This window comes from Trichoderma atroviride, chromosome 4 (genome assembly GCF_020647795.1).
Source record: "Trichoderma atroviride chromosome 4, complete sequence".
Taxonomy (NCBI): domain Eukaryota; kingdom Fungi; phylum Ascomycota; class Sordariomycetes; order Hypocreales; family Hypocreaceae; genus Trichoderma; species Trichoderma atroviride.
The window spans coordinates 2,679,090-2,694,449 of NC_089403.1; the positions used below are offsets into that span (position 1 = coordinate 2,679,090).

At 51.2% G+C, this 15,360-nt stretch overlaps 8 protein-coding genes across 8 annotated transcripts; 2 read left to right on the forward strand and 6 right to left on the reverse strand.

The window, feature by feature from the left end:
* Nucleotides 1–144: 144 nt before the first annotated feature.
* TrAtP1_008217 (uncharacterized protein) lies at nucleotides 145–2,390 on the forward strand (the record flags this gene model as incomplete). Its single annotated transcript, XM_066113827.1, has 6 exons — nucleotides 145–332; nucleotides 426–1,277; nucleotides 1,346–1,599; nucleotides 1,684–1,870; nucleotides 1,934–2,086; nucleotides 2,144–2,390. 6 exons carry the CDS (start codon nucleotides 145–147, stop codon nucleotides 2,388–2,390), a joined length of 1,881 nt encoding a protein of 626 aa, XP_065969916.1.
* A 575-nt stretch (nucleotides 2,391–2,965) lies between these two features.
* TrAtP1_008218 (uncharacterized protein) lies at nucleotides 2,966–4,141 on the reverse strand (the record flags this gene model as incomplete). Its single annotated transcript, XM_066113828.1, has 1 exon — nucleotides 2,966–4,141. The coding sequence occupies one exon, from the start codon at nucleotides 4,139–4,141 to the stop codon at nucleotides 2,966–2,968; it is 1,176 nt and encodes a 391-aa protein (XP_065969917.1).
* Nucleotides 4,142–4,247: 106 nt separating this feature from the next.
* TrAtP1_008219 (uncharacterized protein) lies at nucleotides 4,248–4,669 on the reverse strand (the record flags this gene model as incomplete). The annotated part of the gene is made up of 2 exons (XM_014086429.2): nucleotides 4,248–4,372; nucleotides 4,489–4,669. 2 exons carry the CDS (start codon nucleotides 4,667–4,669, stop codon nucleotides 4,248–4,250), a joined length of 306 nt encoding a protein of 101 aa, XP_013941904.2.
* A 2,283-nt stretch (nucleotides 4,670–6,952) lies between these two features.
* On the forward strand, nucleotides 6,953–7,952 carry TrAtP1_008220 (uncharacterized protein). Its single transcript, XM_014086604.2, has 3 exons — nucleotides 6,953–7,334; nucleotides 7,394–7,551; nucleotides 7,786–7,952. Exons 1-3 carry the CDS (start codon nucleotides 7,173–7,175, stop codon nucleotides 7,850–7,852), a joined length of 387 nt encoding a protein of 128 aa, XP_013942079.1. The 5' UTR covers nucleotides 6,953–7,172; the 3' UTR covers nucleotides 7,853–7,952.
* A 312-nt stretch (nucleotides 7,953–8,264) lies between these two features.
* On the reverse strand, nucleotides 8,265–9,260 carry TrAtP1_008221 (uncharacterized protein; the record flags this gene model as incomplete). The annotated part of the gene is made up of 1 exon (XM_014086605.2): nucleotides 8,265–9,260. One exon carries the CDS (start codon nucleotides 9,258–9,260, stop codon nucleotides 8,265–8,267), a length of 996 nt encoding a protein of 331 aa, XP_013942080.1.
* A 1,308-nt stretch (nucleotides 9,261–10,568) lies between these two features.
* TrAtP1_008222 (uncharacterized protein) lies at nucleotides 10,569–11,348 on the reverse strand (the record flags this gene model as incomplete). Its single annotated transcript, XM_066113829.1, has 1 exon — nucleotides 10,569–11,348. The coding sequence occupies one exon, from the start codon at nucleotides 11,346–11,348 to the stop codon at nucleotides 10,569–10,571; it is 780 nt and encodes a 259-aa protein (XP_065969918.1).
* A 19-nt stretch (nucleotides 11,349–11,367) lies between these two features.
* On the reverse strand, nucleotides 11,368–12,163 carry TrAtP1_008223 (uncharacterized protein; the record flags this gene model as incomplete). Its single annotated transcript, XM_014086606.3, has 3 exons — nucleotides 11,368–11,685; nucleotides 11,750–11,884; nucleotides 11,969–12,163. The coding sequence occupies 3 exons, from the start codon at nucleotides 12,161–12,163 to the stop codon at nucleotides 11,368–11,370; spliced, it is 648 nt and encodes a 215-aa protein (XP_013942081.2).
* A 719-nt stretch (nucleotides 12,164–12,882) lies between these two features.
* Nucleotides 12,883–14,705, reverse strand: TrAtP1_008224 (uncharacterized protein; the record flags this gene model as incomplete). The annotated part of the gene is made up of 8 exons (XM_066113830.1): nucleotides 12,883–13,163; nucleotides 13,225–13,253; nucleotides 13,319–13,331; nucleotides 13,405–13,674; nucleotides 13,744–13,923; nucleotides 13,988–14,427; nucleotides 14,498–14,538; nucleotides 14,619–14,705. The coding sequence occupies 8 exons, from the start codon at nucleotides 14,703–14,705 to the stop codon at nucleotides 12,883–12,885; spliced, it is 1,341 nt and encodes a 446-aa protein (XP_065969919.1).
* Between the last annotated feature and the right edge of the window lie 655 nt (nucleotides 14,706–15,360).

Genomic DNA, 15,360 nt, shown 5'->3' on the forward strand with positions numbered 1-15,360 from the left:
CCCCACTAAAGGCCGACGCCGTTTATATCCTCCACCAGCCCGTAGCCGGGCTCGGCAACTCCCAAAACTAACATGAACACAAATCTCGCAGACCAATAAGTCCAGATCCCACATGCCTCCCAATCGCGGCTTTTCAACACCAACATGGGCTCCTCGAAACTCACGCCTTCGCCATCCCCGGCCAAGGGAGACGCCAAAAAGTCGCGGGCCAAGCACGCATGTCGCGAGTGCAACATCCGCCGAGTGCGCTGCGATGTGACGGAGAAGCAGCCGTGCTCAAACTGCCTGGCCGCGGGGGCGAGTTGCGAGATTCTGCCCTCGCGCAGAGGAAGGTATAATTAATTCAGTTTTATATATCCATTCTCGTATTTTGTTTTTTGATTTTAACAGATTGAATAATGGGTATGTAACTGACAGCCCTCCAGATACCCTCGGAGATCTCGCCGGCTACTACAGCACTTTCAGCCTCCAATTGAAGCCGGCAGCTCTCTCAGAGCGTATCCAACTCCCTTTGATGCGCCGCCTCCCAGAGATTCAATGCAGGATGCTTCCAATCTACGAAACAATGCGCCTCAGGACTCTGAGGACTCTCAGGGCCAGGAAGTTGAGGAATCTTCACCGAGTCCGGTGCCGGGCACTCGTTTCTACGGCGAATCAAGCTTTCTCACTCTCGTTCCCAGCGACGAGGAGGAAATTTCCAGTCGGTCTTACGCCTCGAGAGGCAACAACGCCAATAGCCATAAACAGCGCTTCACATTTCCCCTGCCGGCCACGCCACAGTCGACTTCTCAGACCACCGAGGGCCGTACCGATCTCAGTCCCGGGACAATGCGCTATCTGCGCAACGAGGGCGCATTAACACTCCCGGATCTTCAGAGCTGTCTGCCAGCCTTGGAAGCGTACTTTAACTGGTTTCATCCGAGCTGGCCCCTTCTAGATAGAGCGCAGATAGCGCGACGACTGGCAAATGCCACTTCCTTCTCGTCGGTAGATATATCCCGGATGCTGTTGCAGGCAATGCTCTTCATCGGCGCGACGTACTGTGACGCAGCAACCATCCGAGCCATGGGGTTCGAAGACAGATATCAGGCCAAGACGACATTCTACACAAGAACCAGGATGCTCTTCCACGCCGATTGGGAAAAGGACGAAACGGTGCTGATCCAGTCGCTGTTCTTGATGAGCTTCTGGAGAGGAGCGCCAACGGATGTGAGAGATGTGCGGTACTGGCTTGGAATTGCAATTACGCTTGCTGAATCGTATGGATTCCATCGCTCGTAAGTCTCACTTGTTCATTTCCAGTGAAAGTTGATCAACAGAATACGGATACTCACATCATTTAAAGATCCCGCTCCATGTCCAAAGACTCACACACAGCTCGAATGAGACGAAGAATCTGGTGGACAGTCTACGTAAGGGAGCGACAAGCAGCAGCGTCTTTGGGACTTCCCAGCAGAATAAGAGACGAAGACTGTGACATTGAGCCGCTCAGCCCATCAGACTGGGAAACAGACAACAGTGGCCCCGACTCTCCCTTTGGCTCGTGTCTACCGGAGCACGTTACATACGCAATCAAGATGGTCGAAATTGCCAAGTTACGTGAGTAACATTTTACCTTGTCCCCCATTTGCATCCTATGGACGATTAGAAGAGTACTTGAGCTAAAAACACATGTTTTTTCAGTGGGAAAAATCATTGATGTTCATTTCGTCCCTGGCAACGCTTCACTATCTGTGACTTCATCAAACACTCTTCGAGATCTCAACATCTCTCTTGAAGCTTGGAGAGAAAGTCTCCCAGAACACATCAAATACTCTCCAGAGGAAGGCTCTGATTCTGTATGGACATGTCTCCTTCATCTCGCATATAAGTAAAGAAGATTCACTGTTCGCATGTTTTGTCAGACTCACCTCGCTAACCTGTGTATATCTAGCCATCTCAAGATCCTGATACACAGGAACAGCTTCCTGCGCCTTGAGTCTACCACGCCTGGCTCGCAAATTGTCCTTAAAGCGGCTTGTCGTATCAGCCGCATTGCCGAAGACATGTGTACTCAAGGGATACTCCGTTACGGACAAATGCATCTGTAAGTTCGCCTTCTAAACGTACGACAACTTTTTTTCACTCTAACGCCGTTTGGTAGCATCACAAGCATCTTTTCTGCTCTTTGCATCCACACCATTACAATCCGCCGAGGCACCGGTCTTACGAGACGCCTTGCCGAACATCGCGCCGAAACATGCCTCCTTTGCTTGAAAGAAGTCCAAAAGTACTGGCGCATCAACAACAACACGCTCGATCTCTTCTTACAGTACCTCGACCGCTCCATCGCCGCCAGACTACACGGCATGCAGCCCGATGCCCCCGTCCCCCCCTTTCCCAAGTGCTAGCAAAGACGCAAGCGACCTAAAACCCAACACAGCCATGGACACCTCAGCCGCAGACGCGAATCTGCGCTCAAGCCCCCACGCTGAATACGACTCTGCGCCAGCCTATGATATTACGATACCAAATCTCGGGCCGGGGCATTACCTAGCGGTGGAAGAGTTCCAGGAGCAGTATTTTAACCTCATCAGCCAGGGGGGATGACGGGTTAAGCGATTTGCAGCTGTTTTTACAGGGAGAGGATTTCTCTCAGGCAGGGAATGGATCGAATTTGTTGGAAAGATGACTGTGATACCCCAAATCTGTGGCGATGACTCAAACCAGAAAACGTCAGCATATTCAAAAGGTGGATGTTTAGAGATGCTCGATTTTAATGTGGTAATATATTTGCATTCATCTCTTTATTAGAGTCCGGCCAACTGCCTCGAGATGTAGACAAGACGCTACAACCACTACATATAACCATAAATTCGAAGATTCATACTCATCCAAAACTCGTAACGCTCAGCCATACTTTGGCTATTCATTCAACTATACCAAAATTAAGAAATATCAAGACAAACAAAACTTCAAACATCCATTACAAAAACCATCTGAACTCAGGGGCGCTGGGACCATCCCTCAGTCGTGAAGTGGGAATATCACGAGGATCAATCTTAACACCCTGCTGGCGATCACGTCTCTTGTTGTCCCAAATCATAAACAGGCCCATGCAGAGAGCAATGAGCGCGCCAGCAGCACCAAAGCAAGCCGTAGTGATGAGCGCAGGCTCATATCGAGGGGCGTCTTGGGTTCGGAAAATGTTGCTGGAAACAAGACCCATGACGTTGGCGAGAGGCACACCGACAGAAGTAAGAGTGATACGACGGCCTTCGTGAGCAATGTTGTTGTTATACCAAGTAGAGAGGAGGACGGAGGGAGCTGAAGTGCCCCAGCACATCATGAACGTGGCAAAGTAGGCAACGTGCAGCTGCTTGGTGACGTCGTCGATGGATGCATAGATGATGAAGCCGATAAAGGACAGCAAGAAGCCGAGCACGATAAAGGGGAAACGCAGGCGCGTGAAATCCGAGGCAAAGGCCAAGACGAGAAGCATGACGGCGCCGGTGACGTTGGGGGCAACGGTATACAAGTTCGTCTTGACGGTGGAAAACTGGAGTCGCGCAATGATCTGGGGCAAGAAGAGTGAGACGGACTGGATGGGCACGCCGAGGCAGATTTCGATGAGCAGGAAGCCATAAGCCCAGGGCTTGGTGAAGATCTTGATGGCGTCCTTGAAGTCGAACTTCTCCGAGACCTCGGAGGAGGAATCGACCTGGATACGGTGAAAGGCCAGGGAGCGCTGCTCTTCGGTGAGGAACTTGGCCTCGGAGGCGCTGCGGGGCAGATAGAAGTAGGCAAAGATGGCAAAGAGGAAAGTGACGCCGCCCTCGATGATGAAGAGGTAGCGCCAGACAAAGATCTTGCTGTCCTTGATGTGGAAAACGCCAAACGCGAGCAGGCCAGAGAAGGCGTTGGCAATGTTGGACGCGGCGTAGAAGATGGCCAGGCGACGGGCGAGCTCGCCACGGCGGTAAAAGGTGGTCAGGTAGTAGATGACGGTGGGGAAGAAGGCGGACTCGGCCATTCCCAGGAACCAGCGGACGGCGAAGATGCCGCCAAAGTTTTGCGTGGCGGCCGTGCAAAGCGTCATGGAGCCAAAGGTGAGCATCATGAGAGGCAGGGCGCGAGAAGCTCCGAATTTCTTGGCGAGCATGGCGAAGGGGGGGAGCGAAGATGACGTAGGGGACGAAGAAGATGGAGACGACGAGGTTGTACTGGTTGGGCTTGAAGTGAAGATCTATACCAATGAGGCCGATGCGTTAGTTTTTGGTGTTTTTCTTATAATTTGATACCATCACAAGATAGGGGGGAGGATGCGTACCGGTGCTGAGGCCTTTGGTCTGGGCGTTGCCCAAGTTTCCTTTGTCGAGTGCATTGAAGAGGTCTGTAATAAGGACAAGTCAGTAACCCATACTTTGATGATAGTAGTGTTTGGAAGAGAGACGAAACGATCTCGAAGAAACGCGTCGAGCATTACATGAGAAGCATAGGCTGACTTACACATCAGGGCCAGGATGGGCAGGATCCGGATATCAAACTTGAAGCACAGAGCACGCTCGGCGGGATGGTCGACGACGCGCGCAGTCTCTTCCATGAAGCCATCTTTCTGGCTTTCCACTTGGTCGAGATGGTCGGTGCCCATGTCCTTGGACACGGTGTTGTCGACGTCCTGAGACCCCATGATGGCGACGGCTTGCTTGTTCTTCTATATGTCTTTTTTCTACTTCCTTTTCGCAATGGATGGCGTGAGAGATGTAAAGAAGCAAACAGGTATACAAGACGATGGTCGTCTGTGATGAAGAGAGGAGGAGGGAGGAGGAGGAAGATCGGCAGAGGCAAAGAGTTGCCAAGTTGGGGTCGCAGCCCGGGAGCTTCTTATAAAAAAAGCTGATGAGTAGCAAGGCAACTCTCACACCGACCAGGGATGCTAAGACCGCCCAGGAATTCAGCTACTAGTAATAGTTGCCTTTTCCAAGCTAAGCGTAATATTGATAAAATGTGAAGGCTGACAGGGCAAACAGCTAGAAGACCGTTGAGAAAAAAAAGCGCCCGAGCTTCCTGGCTGATGGAAAACTCGGCAGCAGGGGGTGGTGGGCGACCAAGCGCTTTTTATGATAATGCAACTGTAGATACTTTGTAACCCAGGCAAGGCACGAGTTAGTTACGATGCATTAAAGAACTCAGCCATCCAGGGGTGGTTGCAGGAAAACAGAAGAGAGATGATAGGCAGGCTGTTCAGCTGATGAATCTAGTCCCTTGGCTTAAACTGTTGCTTTGCCCTCTTCTCTCTCTCTCTGCAAGTGAGTCCAACGAGAAAATATGACCCCCTCCAATGGCTTTCTTCCCCCAAACTGCCCGGATAAGAAAGGGCCGTGTGAGGACTCACCAGTAGTCGGGCCACCATCCGTTAGAGAGTCCCGGAGATGTGGAAAGATTGGGTAACATACATCGTCCAGGTGCCTGAGATGCTGTCTCTAGCACTGAGTACAGTAAGTACCTCCTCCAAGGGCGAAGACGGTAATCCTGGGGGCCTTGGTCACTAGAAGGCCCGTATCCACCAACCCCCCAAATATCTTATCTCTCTATCTCTGTCTAGATCCACGCCAGGAATCGGACAAGGCGAGAGATAGGTATCTAGAGATAGGGCCTGCCACGAGTTTCTGACGTCTAGGCTATGCAGCAGCTCATCTCGGCCAGCCGGCATCAGCGATTTGAGAGAATAGTTTCGTTCTTTTTTTCTCGAAGCGAGTCAAGATGGCGCATCGGGTACCCCAGGCCCAAGCCTCTGGTCTCCCCTTCTCCACGAAATCCTCTCCGTGGGGAAGAGATGAAAAACCTGGAGAAGCCAGTCCAGTCTACCCCACACTTTTCGTTTCTCTCTTCACAGCATAAAACGAGGTACGTATATGGAATTTCATGCGAATGTGTGTGGCATTGGCAGAAGGGAGCACGGCGCGAAGGAGAGCTGACCCCAAGGACCGCTGAATCTCCAATCCTGGACACCTTTACGAGTCGCTAGCCCGTCATGATCCATCTGCTTAGACTGGGTGGGGGGGCAAATCCGGAGTGACTAGATGAGGGGAATTGATTAAAATGGATGAGAGTAGCAAAACGCAGCTGCCAAGATGAAGAATGGCGTAAAGCAGTCTGTATCTTCGTATCTATGGAACTTGTGCATAGATGATATCTTGATCATCTACGAAATAGACAAGATGAGATACAGTATGACTCTGTTTTGTGCAATCAGTGGAGCATGATGGAGACTTGTTCACACACAACAATCTCCTAATCCAGGAACTCGCCCCCCCTCGCCGCCACGAAAAGCCACTTCTCGGCCAAATACCAAATCTGAGTAGGTATCTGACCGCCATTCAGTGGGGGAGAATCAGCGTGGGGGACAGATAACTTTCAGATACGAGCACAGTTGGCAAGGCCCTCCATTTATCTACACGGGGGTCAGTGTTTTAGCGCTTAGCTATCTCCGGATCCTTGATGCCTCAACTCAGCAGTCTAGCTGTTGCGCATAGACCACCAATATTGAGTTGGGGGGAAAGCGTGGAGGGGGTCAAATGTGAAGCCACATGGTAATGCTGGTGAGGAGATTTGGAGATTAACTAGCCGTTCGGTCGTGATCCAAGTTCCAGCAGTAATTTGTATATGCCTTTACCATCTCCATAGGAATTGTAATTTCTCCGAGAGCTAGAGATGGGTTCAAGCTGAGATTCTCTGATTGTAGCCTTCGATAACAATCTAGATTGTAATCTCACAATGAGAGTTTTGAACCCTTGACTCCATCCCCAAACAGCTCATGGTCGTCATTCCAAAGGCGTCCCTTTTGCTACACATTCTGCTCCACTCTCCGCTTCATAGTGGAGAGCTCTCGCAACTTTACAGCCTCCTCCGTACTAGGTATGCTCAATCCCATTGCTTTCCAGCTTTACCCGATCATGCCTAAGTACCAATACGTGTATGGAGTAAATAGGCATACAGGCCTAGTATGTATGAAGTAATGGTAGTGGGAAGCAAGATGCCAGCAGACTGTGAATACTATATAGCTTGTCAAGTCCGAGCGTAGATCCATTTCTTTTACTACTTCTCTCTTTTTCCCCCTCTCTCTTCCTCAATCAACCTCCAATCCATCATTCACCTCTTTGTCAACGCTTCCCAAATCAACCACCGCCAAAATGTCTGAAAAGGTCCCCGTCCTCACCTCCAACGCCCCCAAGCCCCTCCCCGGCATCTACAGCCAGGCCATCAAGGCCGCCGGCCTCGTCTTTGTCTCTGGCGCCGTGCCCATGGACCCCGTTACCATGGAGCTCATTCCCGGTGACATCCAGGCTCACACTGTACGTTCAGCTTTACAGATTCAGTGCAACACCAGGTCGACAACTGACATGTTCCACAGCATCAATGCATCAAGAACCTGTCTGCCATTCTCGAGGCCGCCGGCACCTCGCTCGACAAGGTCGTCAAGGTCAACGTCTTCCTGTCCGACATGGCCGACTTTGCCAAGATGAACGAGGTCTACAGCACCTACTGGGGCGATGTCAAGCCCTGCCGAACGTAAGTCTTTGCTTCTTCTTTTCTTTTCCAACATCAAGATGCTGGTCCCCTCATCTTTGTTGAATTTGTTACCCCTCCATCAGAAATAAGCGCCCCGCTATCGGATGCAACATTGTAGTGGGGGGTTTACGAGAGAGAGAAAAAAATCAGAGTCACGTCACGTACCTGTTACTCGCGGATCTGCTGCAGTTGTTCAAATTGAAGAGGATCGAGCTAATGTTGCGTGTTTCTTAGATGTGTCGCCGTCAAGACTCTGCCCCTAAACACCGACGTCGAGATTGAGTGCACTGCTCTTCTGTAGATGATAACATGCATATTGAAAGATACCAATAAAAAGGCGAAAATGGGAATTAGCATAGAGGAAATAGCTCAATTATGAATAAAATAAAAACTTTGGGCGTAACAACAATTTGTTCATTTGTGCTTTGTTGTGATTTACTATTGGTACATCTCATCACCTCATGTTACCCCCTCAGAGGTTGCGACCAAGAGTAACCTATCAATGGATTGCTCCAGTAATAAATGCAAAAGACTGGCATTGCATGTAAAATCACAGTAAGAGTCAAAGCATTGCATTGTAACACCAAATACAGTAAATTCGTGTATCCCATAACATAAATGTGTATATACGCCTCGTGATATTCCAAATGCAGCAAGTCGTCATCGAGGCCGAAGCCCCTCATTCTTTCTTTCTACCTCCTTCATCCGCCATTTTACGCAACATCAGGCAGCGCATTTTCCACATCCATCATCTCCTTCATGCCGTCCGCAATGCCCTTGACCTTGACATCGTCTGGCCTCGGCAGCGGCCTTCGGGCAAATCCTCCATATCCAAAGTACGCCTGAAGCGCTGCCTTGACGCCAACAACGCCCGTCTGGATCGCAACCCAGTCTCCCGCACCCAGAACAGATTGAAGCGCTGTAGCCTCGGCCGCCTTCTCGGGACCAGCCTCTGCAAGCTTGAAGAGTCGCACATTGGCTCGGGGCGAGACGTTGGCCAGGCCGCCAATGACTCCAACGGCGCCGGCGGCCATGGACGCCAGCAAGAAGTCAGAGCTGCCGGCGAAGCACTGGAAGTTCTCGCCCGAGGCCTTGACCGCAGCAGCCACGCGGCCCAGCTTGCCCGTGTTGCCGCAGGTGAACTTGCAGCCCACGATGTTGGCGTGGCGGCTCAGACGGACCAGCGTGTCCGAGTTGATGTCGATGCCGGGCGTGGCGCCGGGGTAGTTGTAGATGATGATGGGGATGGGCGAGGCATCAGCCACGCCGACAAAGTAGCTCTCGACCGTCGAGCTATCAAACAGACCGGCGTAGTAGCTCGGGGGCAGCACCAGCGCGTAGTCGCCGCCATTGGCCGCTGCGTCGCGGCATAGCTTCACGGCCTCGATGATGGACTGGGCGCCGCAGCCGACAATCAGGGGCATGGATGTGAAGCCCGCGGCATCGAGAGCAGCTCTGGTGGTCCGCGTGATGGCTGAGCGCTCGTCCAAAGCCAGGTGGACTGCTTCACCGTTGGATCCCTGGACGGCAAGGCCAGACACACCAGCCTTTGCAAGACGGACGGCGTGCCGTGATACCGTCTTAATGTCCAGCTCATCTGTCTCGCTGTCGAAAAAGGCTACAGTGGGCACGTAGATTCCCTTAATGAGAGGTCGTGAGGGACGATCAACCTGAGCCGCCGCAGCAGAGGAATCCGCAGAAGGAGACATGGCGTTTATTTATTGGCTGTGATTCTCTTACTTGTGTTGATGTGGTGAGAACAGCAAGGTGATGACGGTAGTGTGGATGGACAAAGTTGAGAGAGAAAGACACAAAGAGAGTTGTTTCGTTCCACAAGCCTCAAGTGCAACAGAATGCTTCACACAAACAAACAAACAAAAGAAGAAGAGTCTACAGAGATAACAAACAGAGAACCAGGGGAATAAGAAGGAAGAGGAAAGTCGGGCCCCGTTGGCACATGATATTGCGGTACCGGTACCTACATTAGCAGCTCCATGGCCAGCTCCGATGTCCGTGGCAGGTACCTCTTCTTTCCCCATGCTACGTATTATTTGCCGAAGCATAATTCCAGAAGCAGCAGCAGCAGCAGTAGCATTTGCCATGCTGTGCTCCTCAATGGCATCGGCCAAACAGGACACAAAAACGCCTAGAGAAAAGCCGGTACCCCCACGCTCTCCATGGAGCAAGAAGGAAGCAAATCACAGGAGAGGAGAGAGAAACAGCTGATCTTGGAAGAACTGAACAACTAACTCGAGTAGGATTTCTCCATATTTTGTATCCCGAGCATCTTTCTTTTATCCCACATTCCGTATAGCTCCGCTGGCAGCAAGGGGAGGCAAACGCCGCTCTCAGTAGAGTTTCTTGCTCAGGCGCCACATTTAACGTTCCCCGTCTTTTTGGGGGGATAAGAGACGAGCAAGATGTGGGGGAATTTGGACGCTGCCGTCTTTTCTGTTTCCCCATCTCTAGTCTCCACTGACTCAAGACCCCAGCACTAACTCTTGTTCTCCTCCCTCGGGACCTTGCAGCAGCTTGCAGAGTTCTCAAGCAGCCGTGGCACTTTCATATTCTTCCGAAAGGGAGAGATTTGGTCTTTTGATAAACACGTGTCAACTAAGCAATTGCCGGCATATACGAAGCATAACTCTGCTGCAACCATCCTGCTGGAATCCTCTGGGTCTCCCGAGAGGCCCCGGCGGTTCTCTCTTCCCCCTTGCTTCCATCGGTGGGGGTCTTTAATGATACCTAGAGTTGCCACTCCGCGTTCACATGTCCATGTTGGAATAGCTCGTCTACTTACAATTCATAATTTCAATAGTGCAGAATATGAATAGTCATGTCTGAGTGACTGGTATAATCATCCTCTTGATATTAGTAGCATGTAAATCTAGCTTCATCGGAGAAGACGTGTAAAAACTTTTGAATCCAAATCTATTCCGCATATACATGTGTAATTCATATCAAACCATGCCAATGCATCATGTATGCTACCCAGATCCCATATATCCCGTCTTACTCTACCACCCCCTGGCCTTGATCCAAACATCCACAATCTCGTCCTCATGACCCTTCCTATCCTCATCCACCACGAAATACCACCCAAAGTGACTACTCGTGATGCACGCATGGTTCGGCCACAGCCTCACCTTCTGTCCCGCCTCCATCGCATCCCGTGGCTGCGTCTCCTTCTCCCTCCTCCCCTTGCCCGCCGCCCACGTCAAGATGCCGTGCTCCTGCGAGAACCTGCCCACCGTCCAGCCCTCATGATCCTCCACATCGCACGTCGGCAATTCCACGCCCTTGCGCCCCCACGGCGTCACCATCGCCATGCCATCGTAGGCTTTGCAGAACTCGCGACCCAGCGCCAGGCCACCCGCGCCAATGAGCGCCTCGTCCGTGCCGTTGTCGCCGCGGCCGGGATACACGCCGTGCACCTCGGCCACGACGGTGAGGGCAATGTCGCGCCACGAGAGCGTCGACGACGACAGGCTGTGGGCGGCGAGCTGCTGCAGATCGAGCGTTGGGTAGACGCCTGCGTGGATCTCGACGGCGTGCCCTTTGCTCTTGACCGTCTTGAAGAGCTCTGAGAGTTCCGTTACCGCCGCCTTGAGCTCCGGCGTGCCCGTCTCACTATCCTGAGCCTCATCTTGTCCACCGAGTAGATTCTGCACCGACAGTGCCGTAGGAGAAGCTCCCGCAGAAACCACCAGCGTCGGGATCTGAACCCCCAACTCCTTCGCCTTCAGAGAGAGCCTGTCCGCACCTCTCAGCATGGCATCAATCTCCGCATAGAGCATCTTGATAGCAGCCACGCGGCTATCCCCCCCCGTAAGAATGCCCAGCATGTGAATACAGCCCCGAGAGAATCAAGCTCCCAGCCTTGTGCGCCTCCAACGCCGCATCAGCAACCTCCACAAACCGTTCACTGCTCTCCACAACGCCAGCTCGGCGTCCTCCCATATCAATCTTGATATGAGCCAGCGGCGCAACGCCAGACTGCTTCTTCAGCTCCGCCGCAGCCTCCAGCTGTGCAGGATCGTCCAGGAGAATCGAGATGCTGCCCTCGCCGAGAACTTTGACAACTTCCGCCAACTGAGGCACTGCTCCCTTGGAGATGGGTAGGCCGTAGACAAACTATCATTTCAGCTCGTTAGCCATAGACAAATCCCGTTCATCTCTCAAAGGTCCTTATACATACGTTCACCTCCCTCCCCTTCTTCTTATACTCCTCCAACAAGGGCAAAATAAACTCTGCCTCGGACAACGTCGAGACAATCAAATTCGCCGGCCTCGACAGATCCTCTCCAACTTGCAGTCTCGTCAACTCAACCGTCTAACAAAGCAACAGTTAGCACCATCCATCCATCCTCACACCGTTGCAAAGTCTTCCTTGCAAAAACTCCGATCCTTCACTCACCTTGTGCGTCTTCACATGCGCCCTCCACCCCAAATCAAGCTTCTTCGCAGCCTCCAGCATCCGCTCGCAATTCCGCCTCGCCGCCGCAACGTTCATCACCGCCGCCGGCGTGGGCACGTCGGCAATCGACTTGCCCACGAATTCCTTGACCAGCGCCTCCTTGGGCGAGGTTGGGTAGAAGACGAGTGAAGACATTTTTTTTCTGTTCTGTCTCTTTTATGGAAGCTTTTTCTCCTCACAAAACAATTGGGGATTTTTTTGAAATTGTTCCTTTAGTTGTGTTGGTTCCAAAGCTTGGTCAATGGCTAATTGCTCGCTCCGCCGAAATCACTCACTCGCTATCAGCCAGATGGTCAAAGAAGGATATAGATAGAGATGAGAGATCGCCTTGGAGCTTATTGCGACATCGGATAACTGCGGTTCGGCTGACCCAACATAAGTTGCTCATGTTCTTTTGGCTTGCTGCCTCATCTCACAATAGCCTCTGCCCCTCACCCATATTTGCCCCTCATTATAACGTTCCACAATCTGACTTCTAGCCCCAATCCATGGCTGCGATATGGTTCCCCCACAGCAGAGGGGGCTCTTCATCACTAAAACTTGAGGAGAAATATGCTATACTTACAAAACTAGTCGGTGGGGGTCATGACACGGGATTGAATGAATGGCGATAGCGAGTTATACAATTTGGGGGACAGCTACGGCCTCGGTCTCTTCCGTATGACCTTATGCCCAAAAGCCCAGACACAAACTATCGGCAATCTTACTCAGTAAACAAGCTCGTGTCAATAAACGTACCGATATTTCATTTCAATGTCATAATCTCTACCGTCTGGCCTCCTTTCCTAAAGAAGCAAGCCCACTACCTAAGCAGCAGGCTACAATATTCCAAGTCCCATTCCATGTCTAGCAGTTTATTGAGCCTGCATCGATGGCCTCCTTCTGAATGGCCATCCCTCGTCTTCTTCAGCACAAATGGCCTCTGTTCGGCTGCGGCTCCTCCCTTGGGCTTGTAGCTGCTGCTGCCGTTGTTGATCTTGGTGTATACGTGATGCCAGCGCTTCGATTCTACTTTCCCCTTGACGAATTTTCCATGGGGGCAGCCCCGAGTCAAAGACTTCGTGCATTTCCTCCAGCGTATATCCTTTGGTCTCGTAGGCGATATAATACATGGATATCAGAGCACACCCGTTGACTAAAAACCAAAATCGATCAGCAAACTCCCAGCGTGTCAAATTGGTATGCAGAGAACGTACACATGCCAAAGAGATAATACGCGTGGTATCTATCAGAGCCTCCATGTCAGTATTTACCATTCAAAATCGCAATCGCAGCCAAAGGGTTCCCTACTTGAGCGCCCACACTGTAAGCAGCGTCATGTCAGCCGAGCTTCGCCTGTCAAGAAAAGACAATTTGAGGGTGTATTCTCCACTCACCCAGATAAGGTACAGCCAAAGCAACGGCCACATTGCAACACCAACGCGCTGCCGTGCACAAGGCAACGGCCCTGGGACGAATTGGGGTCGGGAATATCTCTGCTGGGTATATCCACGATATCGGTCCCCAGGTCATAGCAAACGCAGCCACAAAGATGCAAGAAAAGGATATCATGGCACTTGTGACATGTTGATTTCTATCCATCATCCACGAAGGATAGTGTATTGACTGTCCCACGGTGGGTGTGCCGTTGGACTGCTGGAGAATTCCTTCCAAAGAGTTAGCTCCCATAAAATTCTCTCGATACAACATGACAAAGGACAAAGGGCAATAGTCACCGGTGAGCAAGAGACATATCATCATCACCAAAGATCCAGTTAGCAACGCTCGTCTTCGGCCTATTTTGTCCACCAAGTATATGGCTGGCACGGTGCAGACATAGTAAATGAGGTACTGGATAGTTGCCATCACAAACGGCGAAACGGCCCCAGTTCCAAGCAAAACGTATACAAGGTTGTCTATGTTTGCAGAAGCAGGTGTCAGCAACGGACTTGAGGTTTCACAGGCGCGTGGCAGACATACACGTCATGATGTTCATGCCGCACAGCTGGCTCCATGCTTGGACACTCATTCCTAGGAAAAGTCTCTTCGCCAGGGGCCTCCGTAGCAACGTGCGGAACTCGGGAAAGTTTTTTTCGCGCTCGATCCGGATTTCTTCTACCATCTCTCGACACTGCGCGATGACTTCGGGTTGGTGCACGTTCCCTTTTGCGTGGAGATCTGCAGTCATGCCGAGGGCAGAGCCCAAAAGGTCATAAGTGGTATATAAACGCGGGCTATGGGGGAGGACAAGGAGGCCTAAGAGCAACACAACTGCAGATAGTAGCTGGATACCGTATGATAACCGAAAGGCAAGTCCCTGCCGATGAGAAACACTCTTGTGGTGGTTTGAAAACTTCATCGCGGCGTATTGGATGAGATATTGCGTGGAGATGCCCCAGGCGATGCCCAATTGATAGAATCTGTCAACGCAAGTCAGACTTTGCTCTAATACGCTCGTTTTCATGTCCAACAACATTGGAACCTGCATACCCAATGGTCCGTCCCCGAGTCTTCCATGGCGCAATTTCAGCCTATTTCAACTCAGCGGCGTTGCACCCCTTTACGCGGCATCATCCAGATTCCGCCGCCACAAGAGAAAGGGCAGACATACCAGATACACAGGCATGATAGCACTCATAGCCCCAGCTCCGACCCCAGCAATGCTTCTCGCGATATACAGCATCGGGTTGTCTGGCATTGCGACCTGAAGCACACATCCAAAAACACAGATAAAGCACACATATATCAAGGCCCATTTTGGTGTCATGGTCGCGCTCAGATAAAAAGACCAGATCGCGCCCACTATCGAACCGATGGGCATCATGGCAGTGATGACAGCCTTCACAAGCGGCTCGGGGGAGCCAAGGCGGTCCTAGCAGGCTTGGACACCCAGAATGCCGGGCATGGACGATATGTCGAGGCCGATAACGGCGCCGCCTAGATATTGTCTCATTTAGATACCCTTGGGAAGAATGAAAACAACATCTTTTTCCCTCGGTCCGTATCAGATACATGTGTGATGAAAACTTACCAATGGCGGCAATGCAGCATATGCCAGCAATGTTTGTGACTTCATATCGGCAAGAATTGAGTAGCGACATATTGACTATCGAGAAAAGAAAAAGAAAAATGAATAAGCTAAAGAGATAGTAAAATGATAGCCCGGCTCTACAGAACTAAACAAAAAATGTACAGAAGAGTTGAGATGATGCTAAGAGTGGCACGCCAATGACCGGATAGTTTCTTGCAAAAACGCCCTCACTAAGCTTGTTGTGCTTTCAGCAACTCCAAATCGCGCAGCAAAGGAAGAACAACCAGGTACAGTTTTTGTTGCTCGGCAACCTTGAAAGTTT